General features: G+C 46.1%; 1 protein-coding gene across 3 annotated transcripts in view; it reads left to right on the forward strand.

The window, feature by feature from the left end:
* Positions 1-23042, forward strand: part of ANKRD52 (ankyrin repeat domain 52) — a 66812-nt gene that overhangs the window by 32002 nt on the left and 11768 nt on the right. Inside the window, exons 7-22 of one of the 3 annotated variants that reach the window (XM_084837077.1) lie at positions 342-407; positions 2582-2724; positions 5504-5716; positions 5879-5957; positions 7311-7425; positions 7769-7851; positions 8941-9058; positions 10926-10994; positions 11967-12107; positions 13010-13087; positions 13873-13984; positions 18816-18887; positions 19225-19426; positions 19609-19696; positions 21242-21359; positions 22028-22247. In XM_084837077.1, the coding sequence (XP_084693203.1) occupies positions 342-407; positions 2582-2724; positions 5504-5716; positions 5879-5957; positions 7311-7425; positions 7769-7851; positions 8941-9058; positions 10926-10994; positions 11967-12107; positions 13010-13087; positions 13873-13984; positions 18816-18887; positions 19225-19426; positions 19609-19696; positions 21242-21359; positions 22028-22247 (1917 nt within the window). Of the gene's footprint in view, positions 1-336; positions 408-2581; positions 2725-5503; positions 5717-5878; positions 5958-7310; positions 7426-7768; positions 7852-8940; positions 9059-10925; positions 10995-11966; positions 12108-13009; positions 13088-13872; positions 13985-18815; positions 18888-19224; positions 19427-19608; positions 19697-21241; positions 21360-22027; positions 22248-23042 lie in introns of all 3 variants that reach the window. The other 2 variants (XM_084837079.1, XM_084837078.1) reach the window with 2 other exon arrangements.

The raw sequence follows: 23042 nt of genomic DNA on the forward strand, positions 1-23042 counted from the left end.
TATATATAATTTGATAAACCAAGCTGATTATTAAGGGTAAGCTATATACTAGGGATGGAAGTATCTGTCAATCTTGGTCTTCCTGAGATGGTCAGTTTTTTGAGGTCAAGCTCATTCCATCCTCTTTCCACACAAGCTTGCGATTTAAAAAAAAATCAGTACAGAAATGCATATGCATTTTCGTAATATACACATTAATGTACACGTTTGGTGTACATTTTTAAGCACGCATTTTTTATGTATGCACCCATTGACTAAAGCACTTCATGTGTGTTTTAGAAATGTGCGCATTTTTCTTTGTGTGCATGTTGTCAAACGCATTTTTTTTGCTTTGAGGAAAGCATCGCAAGCTCGGAAAAGTATGGATTTCCGACCGCAAATTGCATTCAGGTCCACATTCAGATCCGGTAGGTGCAAACTGTGTAAATCCGTTTTTTAAAAAACTCAGCGGAGTGAATTTTTCACACATCCCTACAGTATTATACGGCAGATACTCAGCAGTCTGTTTTATCGGGCAAGGGTGCCCTCCTTTCTGCTACATGCCTACTCACTGACTGGGTTCACACAACACGCTAACCCACAATGGGTTGTTTTCCTGAACAATCCACAATGAGTTAGCATGTCGTATGAACCCAGACTGGTTTTATCAGGGTGGGTTGTATTTCTCAAACAACCAACTCTGATAACCCACTGTCTGCAGTAGGGGTTGTTTTATCCAGGATGGGTTGACGTGTCATCTGAACCCAGACATGCCAACCCATCATGGGTAAAGGGCATTGGGCAGCGAGCTGCTTGGCAAGAGCGGCAGAAACCCCTGCAGCTCTTCCCGAGTGTGCCTGCAGTTGCTTTTCACGATTGTGGCCAAGCCACTGCCAGCGCCCCTTTCCTTTTGCCAGTGCCAGTCCCTCCAAAGTGCCCAGATGGCACTTCGGAGGGGCTGCTGCTGCCTTCCAGCTCCCGCCAAGCCCCCCATCCCCGCTCTGATCACAAACCCAATCATGGTTGGAGCCCCTTTTTAAAAAATCGTGTTTTCTTTTTTTGCGCAAAAAATAGGGCTGGGAAAAGTTTTTTCACATTTTCTCAGCCCCATTTTATGTGTGCAAATGGCCCCTTCCCTTCTTTTGTTTTTTATTTTGGTTATTATCAGTTGTGCACTTCCGCAGCTGTCAGTATCCAAAAATATTGGTGTTTGCCTTGCCTGCTCCCTTGTATGTTAAACCAACAAGGGAGCACTCAAGGCAACACTGTAGCAAGGCTGTTTTGAAAGCCTTGCACAGTTGACAGGTGGGGAAACGGGGTGTAAATCACCCCTCTAACAAGGCTGTCTCTAGGATTCAGTGCATTGTCCTGGATCTTGGGGTGCCCTGCTAGGAATCCCCACTTGCCCAAGTCCCCTACACCTGTTTTTAAGGCTGCCTGAGGCACCACCCTGTTTTTCTCCTCAGATCGCAGTAACTGCTTCTGTTTTGACAGAAGCAGTTACTCCCTTTGGGGAAGGGAAATGGGGTGGCATCCATTTTTATATCGAAACAGGGTGCTTGGGACTAGGAGAGGGGTGGACTAGAAGGAGGGGATCCTCAAGGGTTGGGGCGGCACTTTAAATCCCTGGGGTCCTGGCTAACTGGGCAATCTTCAGCACTTGGAGAAGTGAGGAAAGTGCTCAAGATCCCCTAGTTAGCTGAGTGCCCCCTTGATTTAAATGCTTGCCCTCACCAGTGGAGGTGCCCCCTTGTACTCCACCCTACCCTGAGTCGGCAGGACCCTGTTTTCGTAGAAAAGGGCATCCCTCCACTTTCTCGCTCTTGTTCTCTTAGCTACATGGGATTTTGACAGCTGTCAGTGAGCTGCCAAAATCCAGCTCTGCTAGTGGAAAAGGGGGGAAAGTGGGAGGGGGGGAGAATGAGTGGATCAGCTTGAAGAAGACTCTTTGTCGTAGAGTCTTTTCCAACCACATCCACTCGTTTTCCCCCTCCCCGCTTTCTACTATCCAAGCTAAGTCATAGTTTCAGGTTATGTCCCCAAAGGCCCAGTGCTGCTTGGTGTTTTTACTGTGATTAAGAGAGTGGGAGTGAGCGGCTGAATAACATGCTGCTTCCCTTCTCTGGCATGAATTCCCCCACCCCACCTGCTCCCACCCACAAGTTTGAGCCCTACGGTTACTGCAGTTAATGCTAACTAGGTGTTAACTCCATTTAATATGGTTACTGATGTAATGCTGGACCACAGTTAACAGTTGGCAGGAATTCATGCTAAAAAAAAAGAGAATCTGAGGAAGAGAGTTCACAATCCCATGGATTGCTACCACTCTCCTAACTACAGTTAAGTGACATAGTAGTGTTATGTCTACCCCAGCCCCCGGCAGGATGAAGAAGTGAAATCTTGCCAAAATCGCCATATAATCATGTATGTGGTGTCAGTGCAGGGAGGTGGATTGGACAACCTTTTGAGATGGCTTTCAGGCCTAGACTGAGGGAGAACCCATCTGTCGTAGCAACAGAAACAGAGAGCAGAGCTCTATGGGAAATGGCAGTCTTGCTGAAATTTCTTTACTTTTCTGTGTTTGTACCTTGTCTCCTCCCAGGGCATTTGGAGGTCTTGAAGCTGCTTGTGGCTCGGGGAGCTGACGTCATGTGCAAAGACAAGAAAGGTTACACGCTGCTGCACACGGCTGCGGCCAGCGGCCAAATTGAAGTTGTGAAACACCTGCTGAGGCTTGGAGTTGAGGCAAGTTCTCTGATGGCTGCAGTTCACTAGACACTACAGTGTGGCTAGGCTTCTGCTTACTCAGACTGCGTTCCCATTAGGCATGCACCTCCAGGCATGTACCTTGAAATCTGCGCAGACATAACTTCAGGCAGGTTAGGCTTCCTGCGGAAATATGACGAAACTTGGAAACAGCTTTGTCACATGTATCTTCCTAATAGAAATACCTGGGTGTAACCCCTCAATTAATTATGCAAGCTTACGTTACGAGGCTTAAGATGCATGTGCTTAAAAATCCATTTTGAAAGTAACTGAGGTTGGCTGGGTAAATGTGGATGCAAAATTGCTATCTGACAGCTGGTATCCCCTAAGGCTTGCCAGCAGGAAGCAGATACGTTTATGTTGAGAGACTAGGTGTTTTAAGTAGGGATAAAGCGCAAAGGGAGTGAACAGGCCCCTTCTGTGGGGTGTGGTCGTTATCATGCCCCTCTAAATATTTAGGAACCTTGAGTGTTTTCCTGCTTCCTATATGGATGGCCCCAATTCTCTGTTTTACAATGTGTTTTAGGAATCTAGCTCCCTCAATTCCTGGAATTTCAGACCTCATTATTTGCTAATGAAGTTGTTGGATTATATATGAGAGGAAGAAAATAGTATTGCACCAGATAAATGGGCATAGTTGGTTGGTGTGTTCCAGTATGGGGTATAAGTTGAGCTCACACCAGAAACTAGTGATAATACAATGTGCTAGGCACAATTGGAAAATGTGTGGTGTCATCTTGAAGGAATACCACCACAAGCTAAGTGGCTTTTACAGCACAGGCCTGTACATGTCTACTCAGAAGCAAATCCCATGTGAGTATAGGATTGCAGTGTTTGTTGTGTTGATACTAGACAAGATAAATCCAGGGTTGCTAGAATGGTTTTTCTGAGATGGTACGGATCACACTGGGAATACCTAGAAGGTGTCAGTTTCTTGATGGAGAAATAAAGTTTTAATGGAAGTCTCCAAGATTTTAAAAAATAAACTCAGCCTTGAGCTTAAAACCAGAACAATGGAAAAAACATGAGCAGCACAGCAGTCGGAAACCAACTTACTTTTGTTTGGTAGAAAGGATGTTGTTGGGGGTAGGCTTGACTTATACTATTGTGTTGTCTTGGAAAGCTCCAGTGTAAAACTAAGACTGCAGTCCTGTTCACACTTTCCTGTGAGTAAGTGTAATTGAACTCAGTGAGACTTAACTTCTGAGCTGACATGTATAAGATTGCACTGTAAGCCTCTCACTACTTATCTATGCAGATCAAGCAAAACAAGGTTTGTAGGATGGTGATTGTCGTTTATCAGGCTCTTCAACTACTACTACTTGAACCCTGATACATTTGCAAAGCAGTTTATAGAGTAATGTTAGCAAAAGCTTAGAAGGCTTTGAAAAGGCTTTGATGAATCAGTGGAGGATGGGTCTTTGAGCCATTGGCCATAGACCAAAAATGGAACCTCTGCAGCTGAGCGATATGGGATAAATCAAACATTGCACTAGCAGATGTCCACTAGTGCGACAGGACATTCTTCCTCTCTCCTCCCCCCTGCAGCTCTCCGTGTGCCCAAAAATCTGCTCTGGAAAGGTTTCCCAGCCCTCCGGAGCATATTTTATGGGTGCGAGGATCTCCCTCCTCCTGCTTCTATGGATGGAACTGCACTCTTGGATCCAACTCAGTACCTCTAAATACCAAATGCTGGTGATAAACAATGGTGCTTACGGGTTTCCCGGTGGGTTGGGTTGCCTGAGAAACGGACTCTTGGCCTTCTAAAGCAGGGCGGCCTTTATGAGTGACCTTAGGTTCTTTAAAACAGAACAAAACTGGTCTCTTCCCCGAGGAACTTTCCATCTAAATTTTGATAGTAGCAGAGGCAACAATTAGGAGAGGAGGGGCCACAAGAACAATAGCGGGAGGGAACCTGACTTTAGCCATGGTTCATTTGTTTTCTCCCCCCCCCCCCCCCGGTCCCTCCTTTTCTGTCTCTCTTTCTTTCTCTCTTGGTAGAGAGGTGTCTGCTCTAAAGGCAAATGTTCAAGAATGCACTAGAAACATGTGGAGTTATTTTATTGGAGACCTTTAATTCCTACTGGATTCTCTTCCCCCTAGTGCTATAAGCGAGGAAAATGGGGTGTGTGTGTATGTACATTCCGCTTAGCTTTTTAATTGAATCCCATGGTTTTATGCCAGCTTCATGCTTTCAGCTACTGCTATTTTTACTTGTTTCAACTTATAGGTCTGTTGTTAACTTCCATGTATGGATATATTGGATGAAATCCAATGACGTTTTTCTGCAGATGGAACTGCTTCCATCTGTGGGAGGGGGCAATCCTCCCACACACACATCCCTCAAAATCTACTCCAGAGTGTTTGGGATCACTCCGGAACAGATTTTCGGGTGGCTGCAGAGGGGAAGAAAGAGGTAGAAAGTCCAGCCATGTGAGTGAACTTCCGCTCATGCGACGTTGTATTCTGCCCGTTGTATTTATTGCTTGTTTTGTAGTCCACCTTGTGAGGGTTTGCTCCCTCATGAGGCGGGGAAGGGATACATTGAATAAATAAAAAATCAGTAGATAAAAGTGAGCATTCATTGAGGAAAGACAGACAAGTGCAAGAGGTTGCGTAATCAGATGACAGTATCTGAAGGAGAATCTGTGCAGGCAACCCAGTACTGGAGTCGCTGCTTTCTTCTCTGAACACGCCTTCTGTGCGGCATGAAGGTATGGCACATTCAAACACTGTCTTCCAATGCTTGTTGTTACAGATTGATGAACCAAATTCCTTTGGCAACACTGCACTTCACATTGCCTGTTACATGGGCCAGGACGCCGTGGCCAATGAACTGGTCAACTATGGCGCCAATGTCAATCAGCCCAATGACAAGGGCTTCACCCCCCTGCACTTTGCTGCCGTCTCCACCAACGGAGCCCTGTGCCTGGAACTTCTTGTCAATAATGGAGCTGACGTGAACTTTCAGGTATGACCAGTTGAGCTGGATTCAGTCAGGCGTTGAGTGAAACAGTTGGAAATGAAAACTACTTAACTTCTTAGTAGATCGGCAGGATTAAAGGCAATTTTATATTCTAGGTAGCAGGACATGCCCACTTGCTAACTTGCTAACTTGCTTTGATGTTTGCAGAGTAAAGAAGGGAAGAGTCCTTTGCACATGGCTGCCATTCATGGACGGTTTACACGCTCTCAGATTCTCATACAAAATGGTAAGCTGTCAACTGTCCTCTAGAGCCGTTGTTCGTACTTAATATTTTACAGTGTTGCTTTCTGACAGTTCCTGCACTTTTCCTTGCAGATCCTTCTTTTAACTCCCAGAATGATCTAATGCAGGGGTACCCAATGTGGCTCCCACAGGTGCCTCCAATGGCACCCACAAAGGGGTCCCCAATGTGGTGCCTGTGGGCACCCCCCAAAAATTGTCCCTTGTTTTTTAAATATATGTATATGGATTTGTATGAAATGCATACAACTTTCTAACAATTATCTATAGGCTTCAACAAAAGTGGACCAAATATCTAAATAAATATCCCTTTGAAGGTGGCATCTATGTGCTACCTGTTCAAATATTGAAAACATTGTAAGGTCCTCAATCCATTGCATTATAGGAGGTGAGTCTTTATCTTTCCAATGTTGTAATATCTGTCTTTTAGTTGTCAAAAGGGCACAGAGAATCCATTTACACTGACTATTTGTTAATTTCCATGAAGCAGATAAATAATTTAAAAGAGCACATTCATTGGTAAATATTAAAGACTGTTCCAGTACAAAATTTATCTGTGTAATAACGTCCCCCGCCCCCCAAAGAAGCAGCTACTGGACATTTCCAAAACATAGGTTTAAAAGAAGCATTAGCTGTATTGCATCACCAGCAATTAGCTGAATTAGGCAATCCCTTATTAAAGCAATGTTGCGGTGTCCAATAGACATGAAACAAAAGTTTTTGCTGAATAAGACAGAGCCTAAAATTCATAGACATGACAAGTAGACGCTAAAGCTGCGATCCACTGATTAGGTGGTGGCCACAGCAGTTTCTCAAATTCTCAGATTTGCCCATGGGTCTAAACGTGTTGGGGACCCCTGATCTAATGAGTGTTGACACTTCAGATGTAGCAATGTATTCTTTAATTCACATACATCTGTTAAATCCTGTATATTTTAAGCAAGTTAACTCTTTTCTTATGTTGAGTTCTGCATTGAAAAGAAAATCCCACTTACTGTGAAAAGGGTATTTTGTTTAAACAAAGCAGTTACAGTATTCAATAAAAATCAGATTTAACCCCTTGAAATCCACAATTGCATTTCAGAGCATTGTTGCTTAAATCACAGGAGCATCAATCGGACCAGTGCTAATTCATCTCCTTGGTGTTCTGAAGGCTAAGCACCAAGATGTGACTTAACTAAAATCACCGAAGGAATTAACAGCAGAACCAAAAGAATTGAGAATTATTCATAGTTATATCTAGTACGTTTCACTCTCTTTCCTGACGCACCATAGTTGCCCATTGCTTCTGGTCAGCTTAAAGACCCAAGTAAATAATGGATCGTGTTTGCTTTTACAGGCAGTGAGATTGACTGCGCTGACAAATATGGCAATACCCCCCTTCATGTTGCTGCTAGATACGGCCACGAGCTGCTAATTAGTACTTTGATGACGAATGGTGCTGACACTGCAAGGTGAGGACATTTCTTTTAAGATAGCATCTGTCAGGAGGGAAGATGACAGTGGGTGTATATTTAACTCCGTATTACCAGGCTACCACTTTTTTTTTACACACAATTGGTATGGGTGAGTAATGCTTTCAGCCTTTTCAGTGGAGTAGCAACTGACCTACATTAGTGATTGCAAATATACAATTGGGGGTGCTAGACACGTACAACTGATTCATGCAGAGCGAAAAGTTGTAAATGGGATCAGTGTGCCAGCTGGGGTAGGAAATCAGCCCTGTTTGCTTCCTTGGTTTTGTGTGCTGTGTGCTTAGGAGAAACATAGTCATGCTTCTTTCTTTTGTTCTGCCAGGCGTGGGATCCATGACATGTTCCCCTTGCACTTAGCTGTTCTCTTTGGATTCTCAGACTGTTGTCGTAAGCTACTTTCCTCAGGTATGTGGATAGCACACCCTTTCTTTTCCTTTTGCTACCGCTGAGTAGGGTTGGATTCATAAGGAATCAGTCCTTTCTATGCACGTGCATGAATTCAGAGCAACCAAGCAAGAAAGCTTAAAGGACAGCTAGCTGTATTTGGTCACACTTTTTTAATTAGTTGACAGTTATATAACGTCAGTGAAAGCCTGAGAAAAGTTAGGTGGGGCGACCATATATTTCTCTCCTTCAGAGCACAAGGCAAGCCAGACAACATGTTAAGAGGAAAAAAGAATTTACTTATCCTGCTCTGGGAGTGAACAGAGGGAAATCTTCTGTCTTGAAGCTGGATTTGTTATTTCTTTGCCTAATTTCAGGATTTTTCTTTATCTGTGCTGAAAGATTCCCCCCCCCCCCCCCCCGTAAGTTCTTGCACAAAGAGAACACATGTTCTAGGCTAAAATAAGTTAATATGCAAGTTTGTTCATTTTGCATCAACTTGCCCAGTGTACATGCTTGATTTTAGCTTTGTTATTTGGGGTTCTGTAAAACTGGTATACTCTTGGTAAGAACAATGTGGCAGGAGAGATATGAATAAATAAGGAGCACAAGGGTTTTTCACTGTTTGACAAGTAACACGGCACAGAAGGCCCATTGACTGAACACTTGAACTTTCAGATAATGACCTGGTTCACATGATCACCACAGCCCAGTGCAGCTTCTTTAAGTCATTCTGGGTTGTGGCACCTTCAGGCACCCAATTCACTTTGCCAATTCAAGCCCTTTGCCACAGCTTCTTATGTCATCCAGATCTAGTGAGGGTGGCCTGTTGGGGTGGTAATTATATAAATTGGGCCTACACGCACAGGGTGGTTAACAAGCCACCATGGCTTATTAACCACCCTCGTGTTGTGCAGCCCGGCCCAATACCTGCATAAATATGTCCATAACAATGAGAGCTAGCAGCATGGATTTTCTGTATTTGTACAAAGGTTTATTGAGATTTTCAGGGCTCTGAACTTCAGTTCAAATACCAAACTTTCCATAGAATCGTGGTAAGCTAATAACCCTGCCCGATCCGCACTTACGTTGCTGTCTTGTGATTCACAGGTCAGTTGTACAGCATCGTCTCCTCACTTAGCAATGAGCATGTGCTGTCTGCAGGCTTTGATATCAATACGCCAGATAACCTCGGGAGAACATGCCTCCATGCTGCTGCTTCCGGAGGGTGAGCTTTAAGTCCTGTTGTTACTTTGGCAAGGTATTCCTGGAGACTGATCTGCATTATCGTATTTCCCCATTAAGTCTTTTCTTATTGGCTACCTTCAGTTACATGAAGCAGAAAGAATGGTAAGAGCCTGGCTACTTCCGTTCACTAGGAGAAAACTGATTCCTCCATGTTCCGAGGATATCCACTGGTTGGAGTGCGGGAATGGTGTTGTAATCAAAATGGGGCTCTCCTAATCCCCAGTGTGCAGAGCAAATATTAGGGGATTCCTTGTTGGCACTTCAGATAGGTAGGGGAGGTTTCCTTTTGATCCTGCTGACACAGGTAGGAGTAATAGGATTCCCTGTCTGCAAAGCATCTTTCCCAATTGCTCTAGCAAGGGATTCTTTCTCTTTTGGTCAATAGGGGATTCCCACAGTTGTACAGTTCTCTCGGCAAGCTAGCTCTCAGGCCAACTTTTCCTCCAAGCAGCGCTGGCCCAAGGTCTCTCTCCGCTTAAGGCAGGAGAGACCACGTGCCGCCACTGCTCCTTCCCTCACCACCACATGCCCCCCTTCCCATTACCTTTGCCGCTGCCATGTTGGCTCTTCTAGGGGCAGTGCTCTCATGGGAGCTCAGCTGGCCAGAGCCCTGTGGCTGATTCCAGCCATGGTGGCAGCAAGACTAAGGGGAAGGGAGGTGTGCAATGTGAGGTAAACAGAGGGCAGGCAGCTGCTCCAGAAAATCCTGCCAGCTGTTCTGTCATTGCAGCAAATGCCCCGGCAGGAGAGCAGCTGGCAGGGCTCTCTGCAGCACCTGCTGGAGGTGGCAGGGCAGCGGCGGTGGCGGGCCCTCCTGGCGGGGGCGAAGGCGGGGAGCAGCACAGTTCACCGCTCCTCCCACTTCACCACCTGATGCAAGCACATCTGGCCCTGCCCTCTAGATACAAGGGTGTGTAACAGCAACAACAATTGTTGTTGTTATCATCATCATCATCATTATATTTATTTATATCCCGCCTTTTCCCCAATACTGGGCCTCAGGGCGGCTTTACAACGTTAAAAACTTGTACAGTTAAAACATATAAATCAAAATATACAAGAGTTAAAAATATAATTAAATCATCGATAATATTAAAATTGTATAAAATATCAGAATTTAAAAACAACAATATTAACATTAGTACCAATCCATCATATTCTCACAGGTCCAGACTATCCCCAAAGGCTTGCCGGAACAAAAAAGTTTTTGCCTGCCTGCAGAAACATACCAAGGTGGGAAGGGAGTTCCAGAGCCATGGGGCAGCCACCGAGAAGGCCCTCTCCTGCATTCCTACCAGGCGAGCCTGTTGTGGTGGCGGGACCGCGAGAAGGGCCTCTCCTAAAGATCTCAGGGCACGGGCAGGCTCATAGGGGAGAATGCAGTCTTTCAGATAACCTGGACCCGAGCCATATAGGGCTTTATAGGTCATGACCATCACTTTGAATTGTGTCTGGAAATAGACTGGGAGCCAGTGAAGCTGTTTTAGCAGGACAATTGTATGTTCCCTGTAGCCAGCCCCAGTCAACAGTCTGGCAGCAGCTCTTTGAACCAGCTGAAGGTTCCGAACACTCTTCACTTGTTCTGAACTTGTACCAGCAAAGCAGACACTGTTAAGCTTGCAAAGTGTACAAAGATTTGAGAATTCCCAGTTGACATTTCATGGGAGTACAAGTATAATAGGAGGGCATCTGTCATGCTATTCAATGCTACCATTTTGACAGTGAATTTCAGGCAAAATCCTCTCCATGCAGTCAGACAGAATCAGTACTCTTGGTCAGTCATTGTTTTTTCAGCGTGCAGTCGCATTGTTCAAGTGTATTCTGTATTTCCTTTGGTTTCTCTCTAGGAATGTTGAATGTCTTAACTTGCTGTTGAGCAGCGGAGCTGACTTGAGGAGGAGAGATAAGTTTGGAAGGTAAATTTAGAACACTATACCTTTTTGTCCATTGGCTAGGAAGGACTGTAGGTGAGCTGTAATGAAAGTTGTCCAAAGCTTGAAGGCCTTGAGCTGGGTTAACTTGGGGCTGCTTTTAGAAGCATGACACAGGGCTTTTTAAGCTGCTGATGAGCATACGGGGTTCACTTGCATCTATGATTTTGCCCCACCAAACCCAACACTGCTCTGTCAGGCCTCATCATCTCTGCCTTGGTTCTCTTTCTGAAAATGGCATTTAGAGAACAACCCTTAGAAAAGGAGTGGGAAACCTCAGCGCCATGGGCCAAATCCAGCCTTTCTGGGGTCCCAATCCCCTGACCATCCCCCTTCCCTGACTGCCAATCATTTGGTGGTCTTCCACCACCAAATCGCCCCTGACCACCATTTTCCTTTTCACCCCCTTTCTGCAGGCCAAATCCAGCCCTCCTAGGGTTTTCCAGCAAATACACATTTTTCCCCCCATGCTAAAAGGTAGAAATGCCTCTCCCAAGGCTTATTTCCTGGCAGGAAGAGCGTGAAGCTAAAATATGCTGATATTCTTGGCATTTTGGCCCTGCCCCCTTTTGCCTTGGGCCTGCCCACCCTTGGAATGTGGCCCCCAAGAGCTTCTCCAAAATTGAATTTGGCCCTCAGACTGAAAGGTTCCCCACCCCTGCCTTAGAACATTGTGAGGATGAGCATGTAAGCATTATAAACCACCTTCTATTACATGAGCACTGCTTCATAAATGAAGAATGTGGTTCAGACTCTCCATTCCTTCAGCCTGTTAATAGATGCTAGCCTTGGTTTAGTTAATGCCACGCTTTGGCTCTGCATTGATCTAACCTGGGCCAGTTTGCTGCATTAGCTTGAGCTGCTCCTGATTTGCTGCACTATTGAGTATTTTGTATACCAGCTGTTCCGTGTAAGCCACTGTGCCCTAATCCTCCTTTTCTTCCTTTTCCTGTCCAGGACTCCTTTGCACTACGCAGCCGCTAATGGCAGCTATCAGTGTACGGTGACGCTAGTCACTGCCGGAGCCAGTATTAATGAAGCTGACTGTAAAGGCTGCACCCCCTTACATTATGCTGCTGCTTCAGATACTTACAGGAGGTAGGAAAAACGAGTGGGGGATATGCCTAACACAGGAACAGCCAAGCACAATTTTCTCACCAGAAAGACCTGCAATAGAAATGATCTTTTTTGTGTGCTTTCTAGCACCTAGATTGAGGATAAGGGATCAATTCGGCACTAAAGCTTTCGTTGGCTTCCATCTAGCTGAAGTGATAAGGATCATGGCGCTACCTGCCCAAATATTTAAAATGCAGACTCTAAAATAATGATAACTTTATACTGTAGATCTTAAAATCGTAATCAGTTTGGAACTCTCACGATTTGCTTTCTTCTTTTAGGACAGACTGCAGACATTTTGAACTTTTTCCTGTCAATGAAAACTAGAAACATCCCCTAAATTAAATCTGAACTTTAATATTCTTGGGCCAAGGAAATTAACTTAATGTCTACAGGTCCCTTTCCTCTATCCAAAGTGATGAGGACTGATGAATTATGAAACTGGAACGAGAACCCAGGTTCCTGGCACATTGTATAGGACTTCTTTTCAGATCATACTCAGCTTGTGTGAATTTGTAGGCAAAGCCTGTAGGAGCCATTGAGGTCAACAGGCATGATCCACTGTGTAATACTAGGTATTTATCACTTGTTCTGATTACCAGATCCACATACACATTGTTTTCATGAATTTATTTTTGTATAGGATTACCACGTTTGGAATTTCTCTGGGAAGTGGTATACTTGTTACATGATCTCTCCACTACAGCCTTCCCTAACTTGCTGCCCTCCAGATGTTTTGGATTTCAGTTCCCACCAGCCTCAGCCAGAATGGTCAATGGTCAGGCATGATGGGAGCTGTAGTCCAAAACATCTGGGGGGCACCAGGCTGGGGAAGGCTGCTATACTGTGTCTCAGCAAAATTGATCTACTTTCTCCTCTTGCAGAGCTGAGACTCATTCAGGAAACAGCCATGACACTGACGAAGAGCCACTGAAGGAGTCGCGACTGAAGGAGGCAATCTTGTGAGTAGCTCATCTTAACTCTCCTTGGCATCCAGTTTTAGAAGCTCAGCTGTACTTTCCCCCACTTTCCTTTTATCAGCTGGAGCGGCAGATTGAACTTAATGTAGCATGACTGGTTTTTAGGGCCTTGAATGCAGTATCGGACCCTGTTTTCATGCCTGCTTCGGGAATGTTTGGCTGTCTGGTGACTGTGTGCTTAGACAGCACCTGTTGTTAGGCCACTCCATAATTGTGGCTTAAATAGTTCAGCAATTAGCCTTTGCCAAATCTGTGTTTTGCTTCTCCTGCCTCAACTTTGAAATGCACCTAAAATCTTTTTTAAAAGATGCTTTTGGAATTGGTTCATTCTTTATGCATTTTTCCTTCTCATGACTAAAACTGTTTTTGAATGGATTTTTGTAAAGTGCCCAAATGTCATTTTGACACAGAGAGGGAAATTAAAATTACTATTTCTAAATCTTACATGTGTCATTCTTGCACTGAGATATACTGCTGGTGCAGGGGAGAATGGAGGAGTCTCTCTTCCTCCCCAAGTCAACCCTCCCTTGGGTTGAAAGCAGCACTTTATGTGAGTTTACCTTGGAATCCAGCTGTTCTGTCAGGGTATGTGTTTCTATATTGGGAGTGGGGAGCTCCCTTCTTCATTGAAAAATGTGCTTCTGAGATTCAGTTGTGGGACATTTTCATAACAAACTATGGCAAAGTCTGGGTTTGTGCAGAAGCCTTTAGGTCCTTTACATGCATGTGATGCAGCTTCTGGCCTAACCTAATTATGTGCATTTCAGTTGTTTAGAGTTCCTATTGGATAATGGTGCTGATCCATCTCTCCGTGACAAGCAGGGATACACTGCTGTTCATTACGCAGCTGCCTATGGCAACAGACAGAACCTTGAGTTGGTAAGCTTGAATTGGGGTTTGAGGAATTGAGTCATTTATTTATTTATGTATTTAATAGCTCACGTTTCTGCCAAAAAATTGCACTCAAGGTGGCTAACAATAAAACAAATAGATTAAAACACAACAGTAAAAGAAATAAACAGCACCAGCCATTTAAAAATCCCTTCAGCCACAAATCAGGCTAAATGCCAAAGACCTGCCTAAATAAAAACACCTTTACCTGCTGGTGGAAGGACAACAGAAAGGGAACCAACCTAGCCTTCCTGAACATGGAGTTCCAGAGCCTGGGAGTAGCCACTGAGAAGGCCCTGTCTTGGGTCACCACCAAAGGCACTTCTGAAAGCAGTGGTATCAAAAGAAGGGCCTCTCCCAAAGATCTTAAGACCTAGGCAGACTTGTGTGTGAGAAGGTGGTCTTTCAGGTAGCCTGGTCCCAAGCCATATAGGACTTTATAGATCATAACCAACACTTTGAATTCTGTCCGGAAACAGACCAGTAGCTAGTGATACTGTTGTAATAAGGGAGTCATGTGCTTCCTGTAACTGGCCCCAATCTGGCCACAGCGTTCTGGACCAGCTGAAGTTTCCAAACACTTTTCAAAGACAGTCTCACACAGAGCACATTAGAGTAGTCCAAACGGGATGTAACTAAGACATGTATTACGGAGACCTGGCTGGCCGAGGCTGCTGCTCCAACCCTTGCAGCCATGTGTCCAGCTGGATTTTCATATGCACAGCAGCCGAGGGCTGGGGATCGGGGAGGGGGAGTGGCTGTTATCTACCGAGAGTCCTGGGTCTTCACCAGACCCCCTCTCCGGGAGACCAAGGTTGCTGAGTGCATGTACTGGAGGTTGGGCCCGAAGGGCAGTCTGGGGATTCTGCTCGTGTACCGTCCATCCCGCTGCACGACTGGCTCCCTGGCCGAGGTTCTTGAGGTGGTCTCTGATGTGCGTGTACAGTCCCCTAACTTATTGGTGTTGGGGGACTTCAACGTACATTCGGAGGCCATCCTCACAGGAGCACCTCGGGACTTCATGGAGACCATGGCCTCCTGGGAGCTGCACCATATTCTAACTGGGCCCACCCATGTAGCCGGTCATGCACTAGACCTTGTTTGTTTCTGGAGAAGTGGGGAGTGATCTGGAAGTCGGGGGTATATCCACCACCCCCTTGTCATGGTCAGATCACTATCTGGTGACGTTGGACTTCTCAGTTCCACAACCCCTCCGCAGGGGTGGAGGACCCATTAAAATGGTCCGCCCCAGGCGTCTTATGGATCCAAATGGATTCCTGAACGTGCTTGGGGATTCTCTGGGGCACGCCAACGGCCACTCGGTCGAGACCCTGGTGGGTGGCTGGAATGCCGCAATCACTGGGGCATTAGATCGGGTGGCTCCGAAATGCCCTCTCCCCCTGAACAGGGCTCAGACTGCACCATGGTTCACTCCGCGGTTACGAGCTCTGAAACAGGAGGTGAGACGGCTAGAGCGCTGGTGGCGGAAGTCTCGCTCCAAAGACGATCAGACATGGGCTAGAGCTGTATCTTCAGCCTATCACATGGCGGTGAAGGCAGCAAAAAAGGAATATTATGCTGCCTCTGTCGTGCCTGCAGAGTGCTGTCCCAGGAGGCTGTTCCAAGTGGTCCGGAGCCTGGTCGGTCCTGTGGCCGCGGAACCACTGGAGCATTCTAAGGCCTCCTGTGAGGCCTTGGCAAGGCACTTTGCAGATAAAATTGATCAGATTAGGTGTGTTACTCTGCACGCTGTGGATACAGTTAGTGAGCAAGAGGCGGCCTGTGGCAAACTGGTTTTGTGGGATCGGTTCCAGCTTCTTCCTCCTGATGAAGTGGACAAGGTGCTTTCATCTGTACGGCCGACCACCTGCTTACTTGATCCTTGCCCATCTTGGCTCATTATGGGCTGCAGAGAGAGACTGGGTGAGGGAATCAGGGCGGTGGTGAACGCCTCCCTTGAGGAGGGAGTGATGCCATCAGCCCTCAAGGAGGCAGTGATAAGACCGCTCTTAAAGAAGCCCTCCTTGGATCCTCAAGTTCTGAACAACTTTCGCCCAGTCTCAAATCTGCCATTTTTGGGCAAGGTGATTGAGCGGGTGGTGGCGGTGCAGTTGAAGGCACACTTGGAAGAAACTGATTATCTAGACCCATTTCAGTCGGGCTTCAGGCTTGGGCATGGGACAGAAACGTCCTTGGTCGCCTTGGTAGATGATATGAGGAGGGCTCTGGATAGGGGTGAATGCTCCTTCCTTGTTCTCCTCGACCTCTCAGCGGCTTTTGATACTGTTGACCACGGTATCCTCCTGGACCGCCTGGAGGGGTTGGGCATTGGAGACACCGTATTGCGGTGGTTCCGGTCCTTCCTCTCCGGCAGGTACCAGAGGGTAGCACTGGGAGAGGAGGTTTCGGACCCATGGCCACTTACTTGTGGGGTGCCACAGGGTTCCATCCTCTCCCGGATGCTATTTAACATCTGTGTGAAGCCGCTGGGGGCTATCATCAGGAGGTTTGGGGTGCAGTGTCATCAATATGCGGATGACACGCAGCTCTACCTCTCGTTCAAATCTTCACCAGGGTTGGCTGTAGAATCCCTGTCCAAATGTCTGGAGACGGTGAGTGGCTGGATGGGGAGGAATAAGCTGAAGCTGAACCCTGACAAGTCTGAGGTACTTTTGGTGGGAGACAAGAGGAGGTTGGGGGATGTTGACCTGGTGTTGAATGGGGTACGGCTACCCTTGAAAGACCAGGTCCGCAGCCTGGGGGTCATTTTGGACTCCCAGCTGTCCATGGAGGCTCAGGTGTCAGCTGTGAGCTGGACAGCGCTGTATCAACTCCATCTGATACGGTGGCTGCGCCCCTTCCTTCCCGACCATCTGCTCCCATCGGTAGTACATGCCCTGGTCTCCTCTCGTTTAGACTACTGTAATGCGCTCTATGTGGGGTTACCCTTGAAGACGGTTCGGAAACTGCAGCTGGTACAGAACGCGGTGGCTCGCCTGATTAAAGGCAGCCGCCGGCAAGGTCACATCACTCCAGTGCTGAAGGAGTTGCACTGGTTATCAGTTGTTTTCCGGGCCAAATTCAAGGTGTTGGTTTTGACCTTTAAAACCCTACATGGTTCTGGCCCAGCCTATCTTAAGGAGCGCCTCCAGCAGCACCAGACAGGCTGCTCAACAAGATCAGCCTCGGATGGCCTTCTCTCTGTCCCATCAGCCAGGACAGCTAGACTGGTGGGGACAAGGGAGAGGGCCTTTTCTGTGGTGGCCCCCACTCTGTGGAACTCCCTCCCTAGGGAACTCCGTCATGCCCCCTCTTTAATGAGCTTCCGTCGTGCATTAAAAACGTGGTTGTTCAGGCAGGCATTTGGGGTGGGGTATTTTAGAAAATGTTTTTATTGTAGAATTTTATTGTTTTAAACTGTTTTATTGTATGTTGTACATCGCCCAGAGTGGCTGGGTGACCAGCCAGATGGGCGATTAATAAATTTAATAATAATAATAATGATGATGATGATGATGATGATGATGATGTATGGCCACGGCCAGATCAGACATCTCTAGAAATGGGCACAGTTGGTGCACTAGCCTCGCCTGCACAAACACATTCCTGGCCACCTCTGAAACCTGGGCATTCATGTCAGGGCCAAATACACCCAAACGGTGAGCCTGAGTCTTAAGGGGGAACGTAACCCATGCAGCCCAGGTTGAATCCCTATTGCCTTATCTGTTTTTGCACTACCCAGGAGCATCTCTGTCTCATGTGGATTAAGCTTCAGTTTGTTTGCCCTCATCCATAGAATCATAGAATAGTAGGGTTGGAAGGGGCCTGCAAGGCCATCGAGTCCAACCCCTGCTCAGTGCAGGAATCCAAGTCAATGCAGGAATCCAAGTCGGATTCCTGCATTGGAAACATTGGAATCCAGTCCATTTCTGACATCAGATACTGATTTAGAACTAGAACAGCTTTCTTGGACTTAGACGGAAAGGAGAGAGTTGTGTCATCAACATACTGCTGGCACTGAACCCCAGAACTCTGGACAACCTCTCCCAGTTTCATGCTTTCTTAAATCAGCTTTCAGGCAAACTAATTGGGGTTGTGGTACAGCCTCAGTATCTGGCAAGTGGAAAACTTTACATACATACGTCTAGGACCAATGGGTATGGCGAGAGTCTTGGGCATCTTGTCTTTTCCAGTGCTCCTTTTTATCAGACATCTTAAGATCTGTCAGTGTCACTCTTGATGGTGGTTAACTATGCATCAGTTTGCATTGCAGGTTTTTCTGAATAGCTGAATGACACTTGCATGGCCAATAGACATAGTATCCCAATAAGTTTTGCAGAATCCACATATTAAAATAATGTAATCGATCTCTCTCTTCCCTCTCCCGCTCTAATATAGAATAATGCTGGGAGCATTTAAAAACTAAGGGCCCCCCCAAAGCAGTACACCACAGTGTTAAAAACAATATGTTAACAGCAAGCATTTGAGCAACTAAGAAGTAAACAAAAACACAATTGAATATAGAGAGATCAAAAACTTTTAGGACAGGGGAAGCAACAAATTAACACACATCAATATGCAAAACACAGATATAAAAATGGAGCTATATGGAGATTAATCTGGTATGTACAATGACCACCACCTAGTATAAGTACTTGCAGTGAGAAAACACTTCTTGCATTTCATATATTAAGGTATATGATTAGTCTCAACATAGAAACATTTTTGCCTGAAGGCGCTTTCAGCAAGATCATAAACTAATACATTTCCAGTGAGCCACTGATACATTGGAAATGGACATTGTGCCTTTTTATTGTAGCTCCTGGAAATGTCTTTTAACTGCCTGGACGATGTGGAAAGCACCATTCCTGTCAGCCCTTTGCACTTAGCTGTAAGTATATCTGTTATAAATGTGGGTTTGCAGCATTGTATGTTGTATCTATACGGTAAAGAGAGCTGTCTGTACAATTACAGCGATTATCTTTTGAGTGCCAGTGTTATGCTTGGTATAGTGAGGAGAGAGCGTCTAAAATCTAGGCAAACACCAGAATGTTGAATCCTCTTCAGTTCATCTAGACTGCAACCCCAAGCATACTTAATAGGTAGTAGCCTCATCAACCTTAGTGGGATTTACTCTTGAGTAAATACGTTTAGGATTGCACTGCACACCTTGCAGCTAAGAAGATGCAAGCTGTGCAAACCTAACTAAATGTTGATGTTCCTTCCAGGCCTATAACGGTCACTGTGAAGCCCTGAAGACACTTGCCGAAACCCTGGTGAACCTGGATGTGCGGGACCACAAAGGGCGAACGGCTCTGTATCTTGCCACGGAGAGGGGCTCCACGGAGTGTGTGGAGGTGCTCACCAGCCATGGTGCTTCTGCTCTTGTGAAGGAGAAAAAGAAGAAGTGGACCCCCCTGCATGCTGCAGGTGAAAGCATGGCATTTTCTGTGTTGGGATGCTTGCTTTCCTTCTCCTGGCTGTTCTTGCAAACAAACAAACCTTGAGCGCTCACTGGGTCCTTGTTGAAATGTCCGTTTGAGAAACTATTTGGGGAAGGGGAATTCTGTGCATAATTATTTCTGTTGTCCTTCCTCTCACATTTCTTGCAGCTGCCTATGGGAACACTGATTCCCTACATCTTCTCATTGACAGTGGGGAGAGAGTCGACATCACAGATGTCATGGACCTCCATGGACAGTGAGTTTTCACTGATTTATGTATGCTAATCCCTCTGCTTGTCCAAGCTGGAAGGCCTTCTGTTCCTGAAGGCAAGCAGGGCTGATGGTGGCTTTGTTCCTCAAGGCTGCCAAATTGCCATAGAAAATAATCATAGCCAGGGCAGTGTGTAGGCCATGATTCCATAGGAGCACAGAAACCTTTCAGAACCTAAGTATTGGGCGCAAAATTCAGTTTCCTGAAAGTATCATCTTTCATTTTAAAGGAGGATCAAGCTTCTAGCCTATATGACTGCAATGATATGCTTTCAAGAATATGAGTAATGCTTGCTGAAATAGTGGCTAAACAAGAAGGGCGGGGGCTGTTCATAGCTCCTTCCTCCCCCCTTGACCTAACAAAACCAGAACAAACAATGTTCTCTATTAAAGAGAGAGAGAGAGGGAATGAGAGAGAGACTATGCACATTTGCTTAATTTGAATTATTTGTAGACCTTTCGGCATTTAAATACTTTGCAGAACTCCATTCTTTTTCAGATGCAGAATACACATAGCTCTGCTTGCTTGCTTGCTTGCTTATTTATTTATTTATTTATTTATTACATTTCTATACCACTTTTCTGCCAAGGTACCCAAATCAGTTTACAATTTTTAAATGTAGAAACAATTTTGGGTTGGGTTTTTTTTTGTTGACATCAGAATATAGTCCTCTCAGGCCATTGATGGTCCCTTCAAGAGCTGATGGCATGCACTCCCCTGGCCTTGGCTTCTTCTTTTCTGCTTATCATGTATATTGGGTGCACAACCCATAGGCCATATGCGGCACCTGGATGCATGTTGTGTGACCCCCATGCTCCCCCCTAACTACTCCCCCCCCACTCGCCAATTAGCATTGCTCTTTCTACATTGCTGGTGGTGATGCAGAAGCAGTAATGTCAGTTGGTGTTGCTGGGAGTGGGACAACGCTAAAGCCCGCTCCTCCCCCATCCCCCATGACCCTCCCCCTACACTGCTGGTTCTGCTCTGAAGCTAAGCCTCCTACACCTTCCTGTGACCCAGAAGCAGCCAGCATTGCTGCTTCCACCACTAACGGCAGCACAAAAGCTGTGGTGTCTGTTGAGCTTAAGCTTCCCCTCCCCTCAGCAACCCCTGAAGCAGCTCCCCGCCCCTAGCAATCCTGCACGTGTGTGTGTGCATGCACAGGTGCATCCCCCAGGCATGCCACCAATGTCCACTGCAGCCCTTCAGGTGAAAAAGGTTGTGCTCCCCTGATCCATATAGTGTAAATCCCTGGAAGAGAGACCCCTGTTCTTTGATATAAAGGGCAACACACAGAAATAAAGGGCCTTGTCTTTACTTGACCATTACAACTCTCATTTCTTTCTCAAATCCTGCTTAGAATTGAAGTCAGTGCAGCATTTTAACCATCAGGTTGCTGATATCTCTCCACCTTTCCCTTCCATAAAGATAGCAGTGGAGGTCCTCAAGCTCTCTAAAATGGGGATGAGCCGATTTAACCCTATAACTATTAGTTGTGCTGTGCCTGAGCTATTCTTGCTTTTCTCCCAGAACCCCGTTGATGTTGGCGATCATGAACGGCCATGTAGATTGTGTCCACCTCTTACTAGAGAAGGGATCCACAGTGGATGCAGCGGACAGGAGAGGCAGGACTGCACTTCACCGAGGGGTGAGTGGAAGTACTGCGTCTGGATTCACAGGCCTACCAAGCTAGCTAATGCCAAGAGCTCTACACATGCTGGCTGTGAGAAATCTAAGTGGCCCTTTAGTCATGGATGTTTAAAACTGAATTAAACATTCCAGATCTTCAGCTCATCAGAAGACACAGTGGGTCAGTCACTGTTCCAGATCTTTGGCTTGTCATACTGGCCACACGATAACAAGGGGTGTGCCTGCAGTATCCTATTTGAAGATTTGTGAGGAGCTGCATGTGCTAGTCAGTTAGGGGCAGTTAGAATCTGTGTGGGAAGAGAGGTTAATCGGAGTAGGTTGAAAGAGAGGAAAAGGAGGTTATAGAAAGACTGTTCAGCTTCTTATAGTTTCAGGATGTACTGTTATTGTTAACATGGTCTACAAATTATTGCTTAATAAGAGAATATCTGTTGTGCTTCAGTAGTGATTTGCAAGTGTTAGGGTTTGTTTGTTTTTTACAACAGCGTTTTTGCCTCTTGGGTTTTTGCCTGAAGTAGAATTACTCCCTGAACTTCTCTTGCGGATCTTGATGTGCTACGCAAGGCAAATTTCCCCATTACCATCCTGGCACTGCCAAGGTTCCTTATGGTCGCACGGTGCTCGAAGTACTTGGGCTGGGCACATTCTCTCATCCTTTGCTTCCAGGCTGTGACTGGTTGTGAAGACTGCCTTGCAGCACTGCTGGACCATGATGCCTTTGTATTGTGTCGGGATTTCAAGGGCCGGACCCCGATCCATTTTGCCTCGGTGTGTGGGCATTCCGAAATCCTGAGGACCTTGCTGCAGGCAGCGCTCTCTACTGACCCTCTGGACTCTGTGGTGGACTATAGTGGCTACTCACCAATGCACTGGGCTTCTTACAGTGGTAAGAATTCTGAGATCCATGCACCATTCAAATGGTCCTTTCCTGTGGCAGGAGAGAGCCAGTCCAACTTTGTTCAGTAAAGCCACTAGTAGGACACTGAGCATATATTACAGGAGTGCAGAACCTCAGACCCCCAATCCCAGGTGGCCACACCCCCTTTCCCCCCAGCCCCTTTCCCCCAACCACCGATTGTTCGGTGGTTTCCCAGCATTTGTGCAGTCCTCCATTCTCAAAGGTTGAAATGCCTCTCCTAGGGCTTAGTGACTGGCAGTAAGAGCTTTCAGCTGAAATATGCTGGTATTTTTGGCCCTGACCCATTTTGCCTTTGAACCCTCCCACCACTGGAAGCTGGCCCCCAAGAGCTTCTCCGAAATAGAATTCGACCCTCGAGCTGAAAAAGGTTCTTCACTCCCGATATAGTGGGTAACTCAGCATGGGATTCATAAATCTTACTGTTTCTAAAAGTTTCTAACCCCAGGGATTCATTTCCATTTAACTCATTTGCTCTAGGATCTCAGTACATTGCAGATGATTCTACTAAATGTTTTAGGATGTACAATCAGTTTATGCTCTGCATTGCCCATTCCTGTTGGGCCTCACTTGAACTCAACCATCTCCTACAGCTGCATATTGCATGAGAATTCAGTAGTGATGAGCAAGCTGTCTTTCCGGGACTGCGTGTCTGCCATTACTGACCTTCTTACTGAGCATCACTTGCAAAGCATCTGGGAATATCTGGGGTTACCAGGGACACAACTTTAACTCCCCTTGGGTAGGCTTATTAAGCCAGAATGT

The sequence above is a fragment of the Heloderma suspectum genome, chromosome 2 (genome assembly GCF_057233095.1).
Source record: "Heloderma suspectum isolate Gila_16-S chromosome 2, 16-S_ref, whole genome shotgun sequence".
NCBI classification, from domain to species: Eukaryota; Metazoa; Chordata; class Lepidosauria; order Squamata; family Helodermatidae; genus Heloderma; species Heloderma suspectum.